Source organism: Borostomias antarcticus (assembly GCF_949987555.1).
Source record: "Borostomias antarcticus genome assembly, chromosome: 1".
In the NCBI taxonomy this organism is placed as follows: Eukaryota; Metazoa; Chordata; class Actinopteri; order Stomiiformes; family Stomiidae; genus Borostomias; species Borostomias antarcticus.
In genome coordinates, this window is record NC_140234.1 from 47,468,111 (window position 1) to 47,490,808 (window position 22,698).

At 42.2% G+C, this 22,698-nt stretch overlaps 3 protein-coding genes across 3 annotated transcripts; all 3 read left to right on the forward strand.

Moving 5' to 3' along the window:
• Positions 1–201: 201 nt before the first annotated feature.
• On the forward strand, positions 202–8,942 carry LOC311307182 (DNA-directed RNA polymerase II subunit RPB9-like; the record flags this gene model as incomplete). Its single annotated transcript, XM_084435982.1, has 7 exons — positions 202–250; positions 585–813; positions 6,013–6,067; positions 6,188–6,261; positions 7,174–7,248; positions 7,419–7,470; positions 8,880–8,942. 7 exons carry the CDS (start codon positions 202–204, stop codon positions 8,940–8,942), a joined length of 597 nt encoding a protein of 198 aa, XP_084292108.1.
• Positions 8,943–10,239: 1,297 nt separating this feature from the next.
• pglyrp5 (peptidoglycan recognition protein 5) lies at positions 10,240–13,640 on the forward strand (the record flags this gene model as incomplete). The annotated part of the gene is made up of 4 exons (XM_084435993.1): positions 10,240–10,260; positions 12,612–12,784; positions 13,245–13,363; positions 13,468–13,640. 4 exons carry the CDS (start codon positions 10,240–10,242, stop codon positions 13,638–13,640), a joined length of 486 nt encoding a protein of 161 aa, XP_084292119.1.
• A 1,221-nt stretch (positions 13,641–14,861) lies between these two features.
• foxg1c (forkhead box G1c) lies at positions 14,862–16,115 on the forward strand (the record flags this gene model as incomplete). Its single annotated transcript, XM_084436003.1, has 1 exon — positions 14,862–16,115. The coding sequence occupies one exon, from the start codon at positions 14,862–14,864 to the stop codon at positions 16,113–16,115; it is 1,254 nt and encodes a 417-aa protein (XP_084292129.1).
• Positions 16,116–22,698: the final 6,583 nt, after the last annotated feature.

Here is a 22,698-nt window from a genome sequence, read left to right on the forward strand (position 1 = left end):
ATTACCACAGGTGAGCACTTCACCTCATCTTAACAATAGATTTCATCTTATTTCATCTGAAAATGATCGTGAAATTCAAATTTTACTTCTTTTTTTATTTTTTTTATTTACAGTAGATAAAGGTATAGTCATATGTCAGTTAAATAATCATTTTTTTCTTAGGTTAACCTATCATCAACTGCAGGAAGATTTTCAGTACTCATGGATTGTGAACCTGGCCGTGGAGACAATGGAAGTACCTGCAAACCAGGTAAAGACCTCCTTACTGTTGTGACTATCATATTTCCATTGAAATAAATGTAGTTACAAATGTCATATCCCCTCTTCACTTGGACATCAAGACTAGATTTGTTTTTGGCATCCACTGCAGTTCTAAAAATGCAAATATTGATAATTTCAATAAGATAAGCCTAACATCCAATGATTATGTACCACAGAACCGACTCCCACTGATCCTAATGAAGAGGGCAGCGGTGGTGGCCCTATATGAAAAAACACTTATCGTGGTTTACAGAAGGCTAAATCAAATTATTGTGCAAGGGAAGAATTTACTCGTTTCTCTCTTTTGGTTCCCTTTTCTGTAGGCAAGATTGTCGCCTTCACAGCTAAATTAAACATCTGTGACAGCTATCCAGCACATGACGGTGTCCTGAAGTTTGCCAATGTGCTGGTCAACAAAGGAGAGGCCTACAGTCCTGGGACGGGTATCTTCACCTGCCCGCTGGCTGGCTTTTACAACTTCACAGTTCACGTGTCTACCTATGGCCGGGCCCAGTGTGCCATCTTCAAAAATGGCCAGAGTGTTGTGTCAATGTACCATACTACCCTGCCAGACAAGTGTAGCCAGATGGCGAGTATCAGCAGTGTGCTCCAGCTCGATGAAGATGACAAGGTCTGGGTTAAACTATGGGGACCCAGTAGACATGACATATTTGCCTCTGTAGATAATGACACTGTCTTTGTTGGATTTCATTTAGGTTAATGCATTCTTATGGGGTTCTTTGCATTTTATACCCTAGCCTACTATACTGAAAGAATTTTCATTTGGAGATAAATAAAGTTTCTATCCATCTATCTATCGATCGATCGATCGATCTTTGGAGCTTTGAGCTTACTAGGGATTTAATACAAATGCATTTTGCGTTTTGGTGAGGGGTTTTCTTGAAGTAATAAAATATGTCGAAGGATGGCAGGGTGTAAGTTGGTGTTCAATAGTCCTCCATAACAGGGGGCGCTGTAACTAGAAACGTGTAGACTACCTCAAGACTCCAACGTTGCGCTTGCCTGCCCTGCGCATGAGTTCATTGTATATTTTCACCGCGAAGTCGCGCAGCCACAACAGCAGGTAGCTTGCAATTGACCGATTTTGTCAAGAATGGTAAGAGTTAGAGTGTAAGTGTCCATTAGCTAACGTTACAGTAGGCTAGGCTAGCCTAAAGTCAAGTGGCGATTTGTAGCACAGTCAGCAGTAACCACATAGTCACCCAGAACAAACTTGATCTGAACAGCACCAGTGTGGGAGGGGATGAAGGGCTGGATACTGCAGGCCCAAATGTGGGGGGTCAAGAACGTGCCAACCAGTTCTTTTAACAGGTTTGACACAGCCTCACCTCTGTGAGGCTCGAAGGCTTCCTACAGTAGACTACAACAGCAACACGGGTACCCCTCAAGGGACAGTCTCCTTTCCTGTTCACTAGTGATGGTGTAAGGGTAAAAATTAGTTGTTGACTAAGGACAGTGTGTAATGTTTAATTGCTCAATATGTCACAGGGATAGACAGGGTAGTTGGGAATGAGGTTGGACAGGTTGCCTGAGTGGCCTGGTAATCTGGGAGTTTTGGGGGTTGGGGCTGTGGAATGTGTACAGATAAGTAGCCTAAGGGCTGGGGTCTGGTAATCTGGTCATCTTTATAATCAGGGTGAGATGGAAAGGACAGGCTTCAGTGGTCTATGTCCTGGGGAACATTACGACATACACCATACATTACGACATACACAGTCTAGATGTGTGGGCAGGAAAGGAGTTGCACTCATCTGCCTTAAATTGTGGAGCACATATTGCACAGGGCGCTCTCTCAACTGACCAGCCTTGCTGCAGGTTGCTCGACTGGATGAATAAATTCTGGTCTGTTGAACTGTTTTGCTTCTTAACCCATACTGAACGAGCAATTCTACTACAATGGCGAAACGAGGCTTTCTGAAACACCGAGCCTTTTAGGCACATTTTATCGCAAAAAGATTAATTACTCGAAGCCTCATTAAATGCTTTGTTCGCTACTGACACCTGCAGGCAAATATATTTTAGAGCAGCCAATATCACTGCGCACCCGCTGGAGCGCTGAAACTTTACTGATATAACTGATTTTGATTGACAACTTCACTGATTAGCTTAGCTACACCCGTAGGCCGAACCTAATTGGCGCGTGCTGCATATAAGGGAAGGGGGGAAGTGTATTTGTCTTATTTATCTGGACCCTGGGTCTGCAATAAAGTTTAATTGAATTAAGGAACAATGGAGTCCTAACTGTATTTGAGAACAAACCATCTTCCCTTAATACGAGTCTTAGAATAATCTTCATCTGCCTGGATCTGATAAAGGTGTGTTAAAACCACTCTTGCTCTATTGCTGGGGCAGTGACTATAATTTACCAAAGGAATGGCCAGCCACTACATTAAACAATGAGGATGGTTGTGACTTCACTGTATGATATAGGCTACTCATAACCCATAGTAGTAATTATCATTAGGCTGTTTGTTGTTGTAACTATTTCTGACTAAAGTAGATGATAATGACATGTTATAATGTGGGCCTATCAACACGGGAAAACTGGTAAATAGCCTAAGAAATCTATTTGAGTGACCATGTTGACTAAACATGCAGAAGAGGAAGAACAAAATAAAGAGGGACAACATTGTGAGGGGTGCAGATGGGCAGTAGGCTAAATGTGCTTCTGTAAAAGCAGCAGCGCTGTATTTTAATGCTATTATTATGTCACATCTGTCATACTGTCTGACTAGCTGGACACAAGCCTCCTGTACAACACTAAGATCTGTACAGGTAGTTTACCCTCAGGCTGTGAAAGTACTAGACAGGAAAACAAACAACCATAATCTTTGTCATAGCATAACAAATCAGAATCTACTGATCTGGGACAATTTTGTTAAATTCAAAGATGCCTGCCTCACATAAGATCCTACATGGCTTGGCTCCTCCCCCTTTCTGTACTTTTATAAAACAGAAAGCAACACGGCTCAGGGAGTGTGAAAGATACATTTCTTTTCAAATAAACTTAAAATCTTGGTTGAGAGATGGTCAAGTGTGCGACCATTTTCGCTGAGGGGTTGTAATGTATTTTAATGTATTTTATCAACAGGCTAAGAAACCTACTGCTTCCTACTGTGTTTTAATTATTTTAGTGCTCATGACACCTTCCCCAGAGACTATGGTTGAAAATTAGCCAATCTGGCTAAACTGGCATATTTACAGAAATGTTCCTTAATATGCACTGTCTCTGTATTTTAAACCAAAAAACTAAACTAAACTGGGGTCTGTGTGTGAATTTCTGTAACTGGGCCTATGGGCAGTGAAACAGGGGACTGAGTGATTGTATAACTGGGCAGTGACAGTGACTACTACTCCTCAACTCATACTCCAACAAACTCCTGCAAAACAATCCTGAACACTTCTATAACACTTTCAACTCCATGCAACAACCAACCAACTACTACAACCTTCAGAGTAAGGTTATAACGACCACTCGAATCTCGAACCAAACCGATCATGTGACCGAGGCCTCATTTGTCATCGGTTACTGCTTTTAACCAGGCCAGGTCCAGCCTGGCTTATGTGCGTGGCTGGCTTGTTTCTGTTCAGGACTGGTAGGCCGGAAGCTAGTCATGCCACTGAAATAGCTGTGAATTGAAATGACATGAAATAATGTCTGATAAATTAAGATAGGTCTTGTAGCCTGGACACATCAGTTCCAATGCTAATCCTGCACAATAAGAGAGAGATAGCCAGTTAGCTCATGAGCTCACAACAACTAGCAGCAGCTTCCATAACATTGATGGTAGCGGTCAGTGGCTAAAGCAGTTACACCGATGATTCCTGTAACATTAGCTATTTTGCTGCAATTGGTTCAACTTCTGTTTCTGGACAAAGGTAAGGGATAAACCCAGATAACACAAGGCTAGCGGACCTACAGCGGGTCCCCGATGGACAAGTTGGCGGACCTCCGGTGGAATATAACACAAAGCTAGCGGACCTACAGCGGGTCCCCGATGGATGTTCCACCACCATTCCACCAGTAAATTGTCTATATCCTAGGCCCATTGGCTGTGGGGTCCGTGGCGAGACTCCGCCCCCTCGCGTCTGAGCAGTTCCGGTGTAGTGCAGTTACTTCCGGGCAATCTCCATACACCCACTGGTTAAAACCGTGTGTCTCTAGCCCGCTCAGGGGCTGAGTTGTGGAGTTCATGGCATGGACAGTGGTGGTGGCGAGACTCCGCCCGCTTGGGTCAGAGCTGATTGAGCGCAGTACAGTGACCTCTGGGATATCTCCTTGCACCCACTGGCGAAGACCGTGTTTCTCTAGCCCTCTCAGGGGCTGATTTGTGGGGTCTGTGGCGTGGACAGTGGTGTGGTGGCAAGACTCCGCCCCCTCGCGTCATATTGGGTCGGGGGCGGTGGACCCCTCTCTGGGCTACCCACCTGCCCCCACCGGTGAAGACAAGTGTGTCTCTAGCCCACTCAGGGGCTGAGTTGTGGGATCCGTGGCGTGGATAGAGGCGTGATGGCGAGACTCCGCCCCCTCGGGTCAAAGCTGGTCGTGGACAGTGTATCTCTCTCCGGGCCACCCACCTGCCCCCACCAGTGAAGACCCTGTGTCTCTAGCCCACTCAAGGGCTGAGTTGTGGGGTCCGTGGCGTGGTGGCAAGACTCCGCCCCCTCACGTCATATTGGGTCGGGGGCAGTGGAGCCCTCTATGGGCTACCCACCTGCCCCCACCGGTGAAGACAAGTGTGTCTCTAGCCCAATCAGGGGCTGAGTTGTGGGGTCCGTGGCGTGGACATTGGCATGGTGGCAAGACTCCGTCCCCTTGTGTCATATTGGGTCGGGGGCTGTGGACCCCTCTCTGGGCTACCCACCTGCCCCCACCGGTGAAGACAAGTGTGTCTCTAGCCCTCTCAGGGGCTGATTTGTGGGGTCTGTGGCGTGGACAGTGGTGTGGTGGCAAGACTCCGCCCCCTCGCGTCATATTGGGTCGGGGGCGGTGGACCCCTCTCTGGGCTACCCACCTGCCCCCACCGGTGAAGACAAGTGTGTCTCTAGCCCACTCAGGGGCTGAGTTGTGGGATCCGTGGCGTGGATAGTGGCGTGATGGTGAGACTCCGCCCCCTCGGGTCAGAGCTGGTCGTGGACAGTGTACCTCTCTCCAGGCCACCCACCTGCCCCCACCAGTGAAGACTGTGTTTCTCTAGCCCTCTCAGGGGCTGATTTGTGGGGTCCATGGCATGGACAGTGGCGTGGTGGCAAGACTCCGCCCCCTCGCGTCATATTGGGTCGGGGGCTGTGGACCCCTCTCTGGGCTACCCACCTGCCCCCACCGGTTGCAAAAATGCGCCCGCACACTTAATTGTTTACCAACAGTAAAAGGGTCTATATATAATGGGTAATTACTGAGACACATATTCTTGGACAGGGGGTGGACAGGATCAGCCAGGATTGACGAGGCCGGCCAATAAGCTCAGAGTTTCGTTGGTCTTTTGGCAATTACATAACCTTCAGTCTCGCTAGCTAGTCTGCTAGAGATGGTCTCTAGCTTGTCATTCTTCTGCCATGGGTTGTGTTGCAACGTTGCAACAGGCTACTTGCTTCTTGCCTGTATGGCTGTCACCTTTTGATGGTTTGCCACAGCAGCTAAGTAGATGACAGCTAAGAACTGGATAGCCAGGCCAGCTATATATTTTGGTAGCTAATTCCCTTACTGATTGAAGTCACTCTCTCTTTCAGTAACAAGATGTTGTATCCCAAAGAAGACAAGGAGAATCGTATTCTGCTGTATGCAGTAAGTGCTGCTATATTTGCACACAGCGCTTACTTGGTCATCTAATGTGCTTAAATTGCCTAATTTTGTGCATGAATATTGTGAGTATTCTGATTTGTGGTTTTAATTTGCTGTTTCTAGTGCAGGAATTGTGACTACCAGCAAGAAGCAGACAACAGCTGTATCTATGTCAACAAAATCACCCACATGGTCGAGTAAGTACAGTGACCACATATTATTTAATTCTCCACATGGCCATCTATCTAGATCAGGGGTCTGCAACCTGTGGCTCTGGAGCCGAATGCGTCTCTTTAGCCCCTCTACAGTGGCTCACTGGCTTTGACAAACATTATATGGAAATTAATAACTAAATAAATATTACTATTAAATACATTTATTTATTACTAAAATAGATGGTCATGTTGGGATTCAAGTTAGCTAACTAGCTAGATAGCAGCTAGCCTCGTGAGACCATCCAGATTTTGTGAGCTCACATTCTGTTCTTTCGCAAATCAGTCTGGATACTCTCCATAAAGATCCGTTTGTGCCAGATCAGAAAACGATCTCACCAATCAGTGTTGGTTGTGAGGAATTTGAAATCCAAACAGGCAGGGTGGGTTTAAGTGTGACGACAGTGAGGAGTGGTTGAAGTTAGCGCGTGATAGATGGTGATACACAGATGGTTCATCCAATCACCTGCCAAGTAATTTTGAAAGTGTCTGCCCTTTTCCAAGCAATACCAAAGGAGATTTCCCAGATGATTATGCGAAGCAAACTATCTGGCGCGTCAGGTTAGATAGCAACAGACTGCATAGAAATTCACCAGAATGCAGGAAATGTAGTTTTTGGTGCTAAAAATGTCCCCCTTGGACCCCCAGACACCCCTGCCCCCCTTTATGTGTCCCCCCTGGGTGCATATACCACCACGCCTGAAAATAAATCTAAGGGGAAGCATTACCTTCATTTTAAGCTCAAATATGTTTTGCGGCTCCAGTCAGATTTTGTATTCATTTTTTGGCCAAAAATGGCTCTTTTGATAGTAAAGGCCGACCCCTGATGAAGAACTGTATGTCATGGAAAAGTACCGTTAACTTCATCTCTCTCTCTCTCTCTCTGTCCGTCTTCAGTGAGTTGACACAAATCATCGCAGATGTGTCCCAGTATCCAACACTACCACGTACAGAAGACCACCACTGTCCCAAGTGAGTATTTTCACCACTGACTCATCTTGAAATGTTCTTTCATCTTGTTTCGTAACATTGCCAACAACAATTATGAACATGAAAATGTTATGTCTTTTAAGCTCTCCTATTCAAAGGAAATGAAATGATGCCTGAAAAAGATATTCTTCACCTCTTTTATATTTTTCCAGGTGCGGCCACAAGGAGGCAGTATTTTTCCAGTCCCACAGTAGGAAGGCTGAGGTGCGGTTTAAGAGGTTATTGATGAAGACCTGTCAATATACGACTTATTTTAGGGTGGAAAAAATATTTCACCCCACTTTTTGAGAGCTTGGGGGTCCCTGATAATATATCAATCATAAAATACCCCCCCCCCCCCCAAACAGATATTGGTTTGTTGCCCCAGGGCAACAATGCGCAACAAGGGTACTAAAACACCAAGGTTTTCAATAGTACATAATACTGATTGGAATGAGGAAAAACATGCAAGAGATACATTATAAACGGTTTTATTTCAAGAAATATCAACAACAAATGGATTTTCAATCAATGTTTTATAGGCTAAATCAAGCAACAATTATGCAATTATGATGACAAAAAAGTACAATTGTGTATTCATCTTGTTGATCAGCAGCCTCATCTCCAGCAAGCCCTCTCCTTGAAAAAATAGCAGAAAGCATAACATTTAAATTGGTTCTATACTTCCTTCACATACTGATGCATACACACATACAAATGAGCACAAACACACACATGCATACACCTACAGACAGACGAACAAGCGTATATACACACACGTGTATATACACCCACACGCACATACATCCACACACACATACACCAACCAACACAGGCATGCACACGCACGCACACACACACATTACATGTTACTCTACTGACTGACCCCTGACTGACACCTGTAGGCTACTGCTTCTCAAACCTGATTCTGGGGTCCACTCTTCCCCACTGTCACTGTCCTCAAGCTCACTGTTCTCACTGTCGGACGGAATGACCCTAACTTGCACATGTGCATTCTTGCGGCCATAAAATGTTGAGGTGTCCATTTCCTATAAGTAATAGTAGATAGAATAGCAAAAACATTGAGTATGCAGCTAATTATCCATTCCAATACATTTTCAACCAATAGAGTAACATAGCCCTAACAAAAGTGCTACATCTGCATGACGTTGCCCTGAGGCAACGAACAAAATTTATGATATAAATAAAAACTGAAAACATTTATTCATTCAAATATGCTTCTTCACACTTTCATGCACATTCTCATATTTTTTTCCATTTAAACATGTAAAAAGGGATATTTATCTCACCTCTTGCAGGCTATGTCTGATGTGGCTTTGGTTCCTGAAAGGACTGCCCCACCCCCAAACAAAACCCATAGCCACCTCAGCTCCTGATTTTATTGGACAGAGACATGTTTGGTGATATTGTTATTTTTTAAATATACAAAATAATTTAAAGGGACAGTTTCAGGGCCAGAAATGGGGTTTGTTGCCTGAGGGCAACATTATGCCATAGAGGGTTAAGAAAACGGAAAACTCTAGTTGTTTGCAGTGCTGTTCTAAACAATCCACGGAGAAGGTAATGGATGGTATTTGGTGTGTTTGTTTAAAAGAGGTTTATTGACCCTGTAGGATGCTATGAGGCTGTACTACGTCTGCACTGCCCTTCACTGTGGACACCGTTGGACAGGGTGAGGATGAGGAAGATGATGAGGAAGAGAAGGGCCAATGTATGTATCCGCAGTCTCTCTTCTATCAGCCAAGTTAGTATCACCATCTTGCAAGGGTTCATATCAGTTCACTGTTTAAAACGAGAGACTGAAGGATTTGTGTGTCAAGGTTTTGAACGTTGTTTGCAGGAGCACAGTGTATGCTATAAGTAGACTATAAATAGGCTTCCATTGTATGCATATAGAAAAACTGCTAGAGGGCAGCTTCAGAACCTTTATTGCTCTCCATGTTGAGGCTTCGTGGAGAGACACCTACATTAGCGACTGTAAAGTTGCCATTTTTTTTACATTGTATTAGATCTTGTGCTTTTTTTTTACTGATATTTACCACCTATTTTTGGTTTATAAATGTGAAATATAAAAAATAAAATAAAAACATTTGTTTAAAAATTGCCATTTGGATTATTTCACACAAGCACAAAATGTAGTTGCATAAATCTTTGAGCTGCACTCATTTTCCAGGAAGACTATAACCTCCAAAACGTTGGTAGAATGTTCGCTTTTCAGTAGTTTGTATAGGTATGTGCTTGTTTCTTTTTTGCACTAGTTTGTGAATAGGCAAAGGCATACTTGTATTCTAACAATACCTGCTAGGGTGACATATCATAGACCTTTTGAAATAGAGCTTTTCGTTTTTAATTTACCCAAACAAATACTCATTCACTTTAGTGGTGTTTGACTGAACAGCACATTCTAAACCTCGCAATTGTGAGTCAACAGACTTCACTTATTCACTTCCTGTTATTTTATGTGTTTTCACTTCAAATATTGTATAAAGGCTTCTACTGTGTAGCGGCAGTTTCTGTTGGAATTTCCAGTGTAGGCTATTGTGAAACGGTCCTTTCAAGGCACAGTTCCTGTCTGTCTTTAGGCCTATCCTTCAACCAATATTAGGCTATTTGCGGCTCTAAAGCAGCCTACGTATGACACATCTACACAACCCGTTTAGCAGTAGGCTACATGTCTTACTGCAGCCTACTGCGCCGTGACATTTGATATAACGTTAGGCTACATCAGAAAAAAGTTGATTAAAGCGCTAAGCCTACAACAGTAGTATTACGGAATAGCTACTACGAGGTGCTGGAAGTTTGTATTAGTCACCTACAGTAGACTGTGATGTGGAACACGGAAACTAGGCTACTTCTCTCTCACGAGCCTATGTCGTAGAATTCAAAAGCAATTGTGACTGACTGGCCTCAAATGGATTAAAGATTCTAGTCGGATCATGATAAACGATGCGGTGACGAGATCCTAGCCCAATGATGACTGAGACATGGCCATGGGTGAGTCGTTTTGTTTGGGGTTTCTAAATTATAGGCTAACGAATAATTTGCGAACATTTACATCTCCTGGTGTGTGTGTGTCTGGCCGTCTGTCTACTAATAAACGCAGCCAATAGTCCGTTTCATTTACCATCAATGTAACGTTAATTGGCCGGGTTTCCCGAACGAGTTAAGAAGCACTTAACTCCAAAGTACTTCTTAACTCCCATACAAAGGGTTGCTTAAGAAGGGTTCCTTAAGAAAGTCCTTTATCGGGAAACCCGGTGTCACTAAACTAGACTTATACCCTAGCTGTTCCTCCATGACGCAGGGTGCCCGTTCGATTGTCTGCATTCAGGTTTAAGTCCTTTGTTGTGAAAAAAAGAATTAAATAAGCATATTGTATGTAGAATCCCGTAATAAATGTTATAGGCATATTATTTTATATAGGCCTAATATAGGCTAGGTGCCAAAACCTTCATTATCCCGAGTACTAAAAGAAAGTTGGATTTGGTAGCCTATAAATCACAAATCCGCCTGTGACGTCAAAACGTGTACACTACCTGTGAATAACAAATTATCCACCTGTGACGATGCCACAGCCAATGAGAAGTTCGGATACGTGGCGTTTTCTCCCCTAAAAATTATCTTCTTTTTATTGATAGTTGGTAGTTTATTTCATTATTGAATAATTACTACAAAATGTTTGCTTCAATAATTGCTAAGGGTATTAACATATAGCCTATCCTATAGGATCCAATTATTGAGATCATTAAATTCAATCGGGTTTCATGAGAAAATATAGGCTATATTTCCAATAATAGGCTATCAGGCGCGTTTTATATGTAATTGATTACTAGGCTATTCGTATGTCCTCATGATACTTTCATTCTTTTTATGGACTGGTAGCCTATAAATCCTTTGACAGAACACCATTTCATTTTTCGTTCCATGAAAATTTGTTTTTGGCGACTTCTTCTAAAGCCGCTAAAACTATGCCATCGCCAATGACAGGCCTAATGGCTCCATCAGATTGAAAAGTGGTAGGCTACATCGCCGAGGTTTGATTTGGCGTCCGTCACTGCCACCCCATATTTATTTATTCCATGTAAGTAACGTCTTACTAATCATATTAAAAGTAGGGGGCCTAAATGGAATTCCCATTGTAGACAGAGATCACATGTAAATTTGCTTACCAACACTTGACCCGAAGTAATGTCTGCTTGTCTATTACCTTAAGAAATATACACATTCATTATTAGAAGAAAAAAAAATATTAGCCTGAGCTTCCCCTTCTGTATCCACTGGATTTGTTGTCAACTTCATTTGTTAATAGATATCTGGAATCTTCCAAATATCTTCTTACAAAAAAAGTGTTAAAGGGACGTTTTTAACAAAATTTTGGCTATATAGGGGCCTACATAGGCTAAATATTTTTCTGTAAGTTATCTTTTTATGTTTAAGAAAGACCTTTGTGTTATCTGTTCGTTATGCGAATTGTAGCTCAATGCTGCACCTGTTCTGGCAATGTCCCACTAACTAATTTTGGCTAGACATCACGGTAGGCTGTATAGGCTATTATTGATATTATTTTAGAAAAGTACCATCCAAATTTAGCCATTTTAGAACGGTTATTTATAGTTTTGAAAATAAAACCAAACAGTAGCCTATATTAAAATCATTGCTAACTAAAAAAAACAAGAAAGCTGCAAAAACAGTATTTTTGTGTTCTTTGTTTGTTTTCACTTCAAAGATTCCTCCTGTCTCTGCTGTTGTTTTGTTTGTTCTTATTTGTTGTAATTATTTATTATTAATAAAGGTTATTAAAAAAAAGAATTTGACCTAGTCTTGTTTTTACCATATAAGCTATATTTTCATTAATAATAGCCTAATAAAATAATGGTATGGTAAAAATATTGACTTTCATTTGTATTTCAATACACATAGGCAACAGTTTTAGTTTAATTTATTAGAAGTGAAGGCTATGCATGAGTTGTACTTGATGCACAAACAAAGCTAGCCACTTAAGATATACATTTCAACTGAATTATTGATCCCCAAGGGGAAACGTAGGCTATTGCACAGAGATTGCATGTTTATTCAAAACCAGTAACTTGCTGAGTTATTGTAACTGGAAAAAAAACGGGGCAAATATACTAGCCATTTCTGTTGTTCCTTTTCTGGAATTATTCTTATGGAGTATTTCAAGTAGAGAGGTTCATTCTAGTTGACAGCAAAATAAAATCCAGAGGGGATGAATACTTTGAAATGCCATGTAGTGTGCTCCCCCCTCTGTGGGTTATATAGGCTACTCTCTAATGCTGTATACTGTATGTCTGTCTGTTTCAGTGAGAGTGATTTCTCGCTTGCAGTGGGGAGCAGTGGCCCCTCGGTGCCACAAGAATTTAGAGGGTCCTGCCCAGAGAGCTGTCATACACCACACAGCACTGAGCTACTGTGAGGGTCTTTGTGAATGCGTGGAAGAGCTCGCCCACATTCAGACAATGCATATGCAAGACAGAGACTTTGATGACATTGGATACAAGTGAGTGTCACTCTCTTCCTCATACCCAGACCAAGGAACTGTCTAGTCTGTGTCTAAATAAAAGGTTATATATAGAACCCTTTCATGACTGTATGGTCCTGTAGACAGTAACCCTTTCAGGTCAGAAAGAACCATTTCTTAATAGTATCTTGCTGAAAACAGTTATATTTGGAACCTGGAAGTCTATAGAACATTTTATCAGAGGTTTCTTCAATTACAAACGGTTCTAAAGCACCCTTATGTTCTTAGGATATATACGCATTTAATGTAATATTGGATATGTTGAAGAATAGTGGTATATAGGTCCTTTAATACACGGAATACATGGAAAATTTATGTCCTACAATGATAATGATATATTATTTTTTTATCAGGCGTTTATGGACTCACAACACAACATATTTTATCAGACTTTTATGAACTCAGACATCACGATACAAAATGGATTTTGTCCTTTCAGCTTTCTCGTGGGAGCAGATGGCACTGTGTATGAGGGTCGTGGCTGGGGTGTAGTGGGGGCACATGCCAAGGATAACAACCATGACTCTGTTGGCATTGCACTAATGGGCAACTTCAACAGTAAGCTAAATAATATAATGTGTAGGCCTATTATACACATATCAGTATGTATCATATCATATGTACCTTATACATTGTTGGCAATAAGTTTGTCTATGTTTCAGTTGAGACCCCGAGCCCCGCAGCCTTGTCTTCCCTCAAACAACTCCTGCAGTACGGGGTTTCCCAGGGGCATCTGGACCAAAGGTACATCTTACTGGGGCACAGAGACTTGAAAGCCACTGAATGTCCTGGGGAACGACTTCATGCCTCACTACAGCAACTCCAGTCTCACTGAGCCAACTGAACATTCTGAGCATTTTGTAATTTAATTGTGTGCTTTATGTACCACTAGGTGGGGCTATGGCATTGATTTCTAGACAACATTCTGTAGGCTACACTTCTTGGCACATAAATTAATTGTTGTAATTTATTTCTGGTTAAGAAAATGTAAGACAATGTGAAATATTTCAGGCTGAAATTTAAAATAGGGACATGTTTTCCATTTTCCATCTACATTTTCAGAATGCTTTAGAACTATCTAATCATAACCTACCTATGGATGTTTGGGTTAGGCCTACTTAGGTCTAGATATGGGCTACTTGTCAAGATTGATTGTTTTTGTTGACAATCCTCTTGTCAGACAGTAAAAGAGGGGGGATATTAGCTGTTCAAGGTTGAAAACATAAAGACAAATTAACAGTTGGTTTAATTATATGACTGAAATATTAACTTGTCATGACTCATTTATTGAGTTAAATAATTGAATGATATTCATAAATAAACTGTTAACTAAACTTAATTTAACAAAGATAAATAAACTATACAATGTTTCAGTATCGGCGGCAATGCCTTATGCAGGACTAGGCTACTGCATTGCGCACAACATTCCCGACAAGTGCTCACTTGCATCGCATGGGGATTATGGGGGACTTAGAAAGGAAGGGAAAAGGTGAAAGATAAATACTATTCCATATTGTGCGCCTTGATGTTACTGTAACACATCTTACCTGTCAACTGTTGTGCAGGAAGCCACATGCCCTTGAGGCAGACAAGCTGAGAGATGCCCCCCACCCGATTCTTTTGAGTTCATATGTTGTTTGTTTACGTATAGGCCTACTTAATGAGTTCATGTTCTTGGAGTAACACAACTTTGCCTCGTTCGTCTTTTGATAGGCTGTTTGCCAAGTTATTGTGTCAACAGAAAGGCGAGAGGCGGTCCCAGAGGGCGAGACGCAGGTGAGAGGCTTGAGTTTCACGCACTTCGGAAGTGTCATAATTGAACCTGGGAGTTCATCGATCAGTCAGTGAGATTGGCAGGGCACAAAGGGGATCCGGAGGTTTGATTGACCATGCGCATTTCTTTTAAGGGGGTTGTAGCAGGCGAGTGTGCAGAGACGCTCAATTGTGTCTTTGGCCCCTTTACAGACGTTCAAGGTTCCGTGCGCTATATTTCGTGGATTCAGTAACATTTTCACTGCTGACTGCCAGGTGCTGTGGAAAGTGCGTGATGTTGAACATGGAGGATCTTAAAGCCCCTGTCAGATTTTTCCAGAAATCTTCATTCAGCATCAGCAGCTTGCTGTTTCGACAAGATGGAGTGATGAGTGAGTGTGAAAACGGCGGCGCGGCACTGGAAGAGCCCCTCTCCCGGAGCAACAGAAAGCAGTGTTTTGGTGAGCCATCCGAGCCTAATGAAATTTGCGGTCAAGATGAAAAGTATCGCCTTCACAAGGACAAGCGCAGTGACTCGAAAGAATGCACGGCCAAAGAAAGGGACATCGTCTCCAGAAATGGGAAAAGAGAGAACGGAGAACGGGTTGAAGGAGAGGGGGAGAAAGATGGAGGGACAGAGAAAGCCAAACCCGAGAAACCTCCGTTTAGTTACAACGCGCTTATCATGATGGCTATCCGCCAAAGCCCGGAGAGAAGGCTAACGCTCAATGGCATTTATGAGTTCATTATGGGCAACTTCCCTTACTACCAAGATAACAGACAAGGATGGCAAAATTCAATCAGACATAACCTGAGCTTGAACAAGTGCTTCGTTAAAGTACCGCGCCACTATGATGACCCAGGCAAAGGCAACTACTGGATGCTTGACCCCTCCAGCGACGACGTGTTCATAGGTGGCACAACTGGCAAACTCCGGCGGCGTGCGGCAGCGGGCTCCAGAGCGAAGCTTGCGTTTAAACGGGGTGCCCGTTTTTCATCCACCACGGCCGGTCTTGCGTTTGCAGGGTCATTTTACTGGCCAATGCCATCGTTCCTGACTCTCCAGCCTTCCGCTCATCCACACCCGGGCGCAGGGCCCTACGCGGGGCCCCATCATTCCAACTATGCCACCTCGGTTCTCTCACAACGGTCACACCACATGAGTGCCACCAGTGCCAGAGCCGACCGGCTGTTCCAAACTAACCAGGAGACGTCTTATTTTGGAGTGAGTGGCGCACAGTCCCGTCGCCATCAAATGAGCGCGGCGGCAGCTACAACATTCACTTCCTCGTCGCTGCCGTGCGCTTTGTCTCTCCCTAATCCTTGTTCCCTCAACATGCTCTCTGGGCAAGCCAGTTACTTTTACGCGCACCAGATGCCTCGTCAGGCGACTTTCAGTATGTGCCAAGAAGATCCCTCCCCACCCAAGACCCCTCAAGTTGGACACTTGTCAAAAAATGAACCGTCGGACTATTTAGGAAGTTCATGCGCTGAGTTCCCAAATTATTTCCCTCCAAGTAGCCCCTCGAGATCCCTTTCATGGAATGCAGGGAGATAATTTTTGTTCTTTTTTGTTTTTGGCTAGGTCTTCTTAAATGTATCTTTCTGCCTTCATGTCTCTTTGAGCCTAATGCGTGTTAATTTGTTGTGGGACAAAAAGTGTAATGTAAGTGGTAGGGTAGCCTATATATAGCCTGGGCATTAGTTTAAGACTAACAGTTAGGCCTATTGGACTATTGGAACTAATTAGAATTTAAACTGTTAAAACTAACTAGGATAAAGAAAATAGGCTATGCAAAAATGTAGGCTATAGCATTTTTGCTTAAATTGTCTACTATTTGAATCAGTTTCGATGCGATATTTAATATTTATAACATTTTAGGGCTATCTAGATGTACAATAATATTATAGGCTAGTATGTATTTGCCGCTCAGAGGTAGGCCTATTTGAAATAAATAGGCTAAGGGTATTTCGTTTTGAAATTGTTAGTGTTGCAGCCTATAAAAGACACATCTGTCATCACAATTATGATTGTTATTTTGAATTCAGAATGGACACATGTTTCACCACTTAGACCTTCACAAACTATTCCACAACAGCTCCATTCCCTGTTTGAAATATGGTTGGATTTATTTGAATAGCCTATCATTTTATGTTTATGTGCTGTCTTGAATGATGTTTTAACATTCGAAATAATGGCCTTCACCTACTCAAAGCCCATAGCCTGAAACTTGGTGGAAATTGTCAGTATTAGTACAGTACAGCCTAACGATGTGAACGTTCCTGATTGCTTTCTTATTACGGACAACTGCATGCACTTTCAGTTAAGCTATTAGGCTACTTTATTTTCGCATAAGATGTTTTCTTAAATTTCACTCTGAAACGTAGGCTATTGTGTACGGAAGAGCATTAGGGCCAACAACTGAGTTCATTATTTTTTTAAGCTTCTGAGTTTAAAGTCAGAATTTCTCACTTTAAAATCTGAATTTCTGAGAAAAAAGTCAGAAATTACTTCTGAGATTAAAGTCAGAATTTCTGAGATTAAAGTCAGAATTTCTGAGAAAAAAACTCAGAATTTCTGACTTTAAAGTCAGACTTTCTGAGAAAAAAAGTCAGAAATAACTTCTGAGATTAGAGTCCGAATTTCTGAGATTAAAGTCAGAATTTCTGAGAAAAAACTCGGAATTTCTGAGAAAAAAGTAAGAAACAACTTCTGAGAAAAAAGTCAGAATTTCTGACTTTAAACTCAGAAGCTTAAAAAAAAAAAACTCCGCTGTTGGCCCTAATGCTCTTCCGTAATTGTGGTCTCGTGCCGTGTCTCGGGTGCGTAATTTGTAGCTTTCCTTTCAATAATTAAAGATTACTTATCAGTGGTGGTCTATTTTTTACTGTAGACTTTTGCTTGTATCTAACGAAATAGTTTCAAATGAATATTAAACTAAAGCTCATGCACTGAGAAACGATAGATAGATCCCCCCCCCCCCCAATATGTAGCAGATGTCCCATTGATAAATGAGCCCACCTGACACGGCAACAGATAGCCTACAATTCCCTTTAAATAGCATTTGAGCTCTTATAATAATAGCTGAAATGCACAATTATAACTATGTGCTAAAATTATAAACCCTAATAATTCAGATAAAAATAATGTATTATTTATATAGACCAGTAGATTTGTTCTGAATTATTAGGGTTTACATTTTTAGCTCATAGTTATATTTTAACTCATAGTTGTCTGCTTATTAAGCATAGTCTCTTGATAGGTCTGGAAATGCATTTTTAATTCTTTAAATTGTTGTACAGTAGCCGGCTTTAATGTGTTGTTCATATAGGCCTATTATTTCATTGTTACTGCATTATTATTGCATTCACATGATAGACTAAGTAGTTCCATTCATTTTGTGTGTGATTAGACAAAGAAGAATGCCGAAATAACAATAATTCATTAAATAATAAAACAGAAAATCAGTAGCCTAAATAATAAAACGACTATGTCCGCTACCACACATAGCACACACACACACACACAGACACACACCAGTGTTGAGCACTGATGACTTGGACTCAAGCATTGACTGCAGTTGAAAGATTTTTGTTCAGTGTAGGACAGGACACTGACATGGTGTATGAACAGCTACCAGACTGAAAAGCTCTCGTTAAAAGTAAATTGCCTATGACAGACTCGGAAGGGGAATGAGCACTGGAGCCCATCTTGGAACTCGACTCAATCTTGATGACTCGGACTCCACTTGGACTCTACTTTGGTGACTCGGACTTGGACTCGAACACTGGGGACTCGACAACAACACTGACACATACACACACGCACGCTCACACACTCATATACACTGCACTGTACAGTTTTCCAACACATACTGTATACACTGCCCTGCATAGTTTTCCTTAGTACCTGACACTGGCTCTAAACTTAAAGATCATCTTAAGTTCATTGGGTCTGCAGAGGTGTCAGTGCTACAGACTGTTTGCAGGCCAATAAGCCTGAACCGCCATGTAAGTTAAGAGAGATAGCCATCATCACAGAGTGAGCTCATTGATCTACTTCTACTATTTCACTTGTGTATGACATCACAGCCAGATGAACTTTCCCTCACCTTTCTCGCAGCTCAGAGGAGGTATAAGTTAATGAAAATAGATGTGTGAAGACACAGATGAGGACAATTTTCTGGAAGTGTGCCTCCATCAAACAAAAGAGGCTTTATGAAGACTGCAGCCACCATTCCCAGTCCCGTCTGGAACACAGTCGTCTGCGGTTGAGCCAGACTGCAGACAGATCATGTAGCTGTGCAGCGACAGTGTTGGCAAACTAACTGTCTAGATACAAAGATAATAACAATATTTTCATTACTCACATAAGTAATTGTGGTATAACCACTTAGAGTGAGAGAGAAAAATAGAGTTGTGAATCAACAGGTATGGCCCAAAAGGCCCAGGGCATTATGTCCTGGGGCCACTGAAACTTGATCATGTTTGCTGTTAAATTCTTGTAATAAATAACATCTCTTCTTTGACAGGCACTGCTAATAACCCCACACCTTTATATCACCCCAAGTTATAGACTTCAGAGTACCACAGGGTAAAGATTAAATCAACTGATTGACAGGACAGTCCTCAATATTTGTCTCTCCATGAGCACTCAAGGGCAGTTTGGTGCTCACTGAGACCCTGTAGGGGGACCACACACATATACTGTACATTCTCTCTCTCTCTCTCTCTCTCTCACACACACACTCACTCACTCACTCACTCACTCACTCACTCACTCACTCACTCACTCACACACACACACACACACATACACATACACATACACACACACACACACACACACACACACACACACACACACACACACTGACATGGGTGTATGGGTAGCTACCAGACTGAAAAGCTCACTTTACCTGTAAAAGTCAAATTTCCAGGGGGCCCTTTGGCAAAATGTATCCAGGGCTTATGGCAGGATTCGCCATTAAGGAAGTGAGTGAACAGGGGCAAGTGTTTGGCTGAGGCAGGTGGAGGGTGTACATTTCATAATCATAGTCAAGCTTTGTAAACCAATCCCTGGATCAGACCTCCCAAATCAGCACACTGTGGGTGTGATTATCCCCTAGCAAGTGCCCTCCGCAGGTAGAGTCGCCACCCTGTGAAATAAGGTGGGCTGGTTGTGCACCCCTCAGGCGCCTGCCTGTCTCTCTCTAGTAAGCCAATCTCTCAGTATGTCAGCACTACGCAGATAATGTTCATCTCCATGTCTCTCACTCAGACACTTTTTCCTGTTTCTGTCACAGTGGACAAACAAAAGAGTTAGCTGTCTGATTCTGAATGGTTTGCTTGTCAGTTTCCTTTAAAACTGATGGGCTAATTAGTTAAGGTACTGTAGGCATTTGGCTTTTAAACCATTGTGTTCTCACCTTATTTCCTTCTCATAGGCTACTAAAAAGGAATGCATAACCTAATTGTGACTTAATCAGTGGAATAATAAGTTGAAATTGTATTAGCCTATTTGTCTTAGAAATGGTTCTACTAGTGCAAAGTTCCCATTCAAAATACACTTGCCATGACATAGTTGCGTCCGAGAAGCTTGTGATTCGATAGCACGGGTGAGCGAGTACCAATTGTACCAATACAACTCATTACAAATTCCTTATAAAGACTATAGCTATGCATTAGCCTTACATTTTTCTTTAATGCACTGAATAATATTAATTTACTTTTACATCGGAAGGTCCCTGGTTCACAACAGTATGTCTAAGTGTCCTTGAGCAAGACACAACCCCAAATTGCTTGTGGGTGGCTGTGTGCGTTACAGTCTCCTCACAGCAAGAAGGTCCTGTGTTTGATTCCTGCTTGGGATGCTGTTAGCACTGGGGGTCGAGTTCTCCCCAGGGTTGTCAGGTAGTATCTCCCAGGCCTTTCTGTGTGGAGTTTGCATGTTCTCCTCGTGTGCGCTAACACTGTCCAAGATCGCTAATCCTGACGAAGATGGACAGGAGCATTTGGATTAGTCCCCACGCGTTGCACATGCACATAGGCCTATACTGTCTGCTCCCGGCTGCCCTGGGGGGAAGGATGACGGTATGGGTTCAGCGCATGGAGGTATAATATAACTGGAGGCATTTTAACATGGCTGCCTATTCATTTCAATAAAAGTTGCTCACTGGCACATGAAACCATTTGAAATAGTGGCCAAGCTTGGTATTGTAAGTCGCGTGATGGCATGCGGCCCAAAAGCCTCATTTCTACCAGAAGTGGATTATAATAGATAGGGCTAGAAGAGGAAAAACAAAAAATGTCTGAGTATCATTCAGCATCAGAGACCAATCTAAAAGATAGGAACTTTTAACTCATTTTCCTTCTTTTTTTTTAAAGCCACCAATACCTGTTCATTCATCCGAATCTGAATTTTTCGGATGTTTAGGCCTACAGCGTGAAGGGATGGCTGTTGTATGTTCGGTGAAATTAGTACAGTTTACAAGTTACTGTTGTTTGTAAATGCAGAGGCGAAAGGACCTATGGTGTTTACAGGACGACTTCAGAGCTTGGTAAGCATAAACCATGTAATTGAACTTGAAATCTACGTATATCATACTTTTTAGAGTTTACTTTCTAGTGTGCCCATAGCTAGCAACGAGCCAGGGTGCGCGTGCCTACGTTATTGACACAGAACTCTGTACTGCACAAAACAGAAATATTTTAACCTGTACTAGTCAGATACATGCCAGGGAAGCCAGGAATAGGGCTAAACATGAAATTCAGTGTCCTTATCCTTAAAGTTAAAATTGAAATACATCTGAACCCTCCAAACGTAATGTTAGCTAACTAACGTTAGCATTAGCTAACGCTAACCCGTTAGCATTAGCTACCGTTAGCATAGCTACCTAGCCTATACAGTATCAATATAGTTGACGTTTATATAAGGAAATGTAACATTAGGTAATGTTAGCAAAGTTATTCAACATTGACCCACTTACCCTCTAGATCTTTTTCATCAATTTCCTATAGTAACCACATTTCATGATAATTTATATAGCAGGTTGATTGCTAAAAACATGGAGCTATAGGCTAATATAGTCAGCCGACGTCATTAAACATTACTTCCCTTAAACTAGCCAATCAGAGGCAGAGTAGGGCGGGTCTTCCTATGGTGACGTGTTTTCCGCCAAGTTTGCAGGACTCATGAACGCGGGCCCAGCTTCCCCGAGGCTCGTTCACAGCATATTTCTAAAATCGACTTGATAGAGCCAAGGTGGCTCAAAAAAGGTGGCTTTGGTGGCTTCAAAAAAAAAAAGGTAAATGAGTTAGAAGTTTCTAATTTTTAGATTGGTCTCTGATGCTGAATGATACCCAGAAAAATATTGTTTTCCTCTTCTAGCCCTATCTATTATAAATCCACTTCTGGTAGAAATAAGGCTTTTGGGCCGCATGCCGTCACATGACTTGCAATACCGAGCTTGGCCTCTAAGCCCATGGTGGCTTTAATGTGCCAAGCTGATCCTGGGGGCTTGGCTCAGCGCAGAGACATTTCATCGGTGCCCCTAATACATGGGTGTGTGTCTTCAAAGTGTCACCGCCCCTAATACCGTATGAGAGGTGCAGACGCTTTTATACGTGACATGTAGTCTATGCCTGTGTCCTTTCGTAGCATGATATTTAGGCTGTGTTTGAAATGGCATAATAACAAAATCCTACTGCATAGTAAATGCATAATTAAGTATGCCATCACCAGCAGACTGTTCACTGAAGTATAGAGCTAAATATCCTAGAATGCATTTCGCACTGACAACGATAGCAGGGATTTTAAAGCAGGCTAAAAGCTCTTGGTAATTTTGGCTCTACGACTGTTAATAGCTTATATCACTGTATTAAGTTTTAAGATTTTTTCTGACTAGAAAGTATCCATGTAGATTTTGGGTGTTTTCAGTCAACGTTGGCGTTGACCGCTTCTAGCTATCGAATGGCCGACTGGTGTAAGATGGATAGCCTAAGGTTAGAGAGATAAATGTAGGCTATGGTTATGTTAATAAAGCTAACAATGATGTTGTAACATGCATGCAGCATTGCCGATCTGAACGATTGATTCATTATTACCATGGATCGGTATTGGGATTGATCAAGGGCGAATG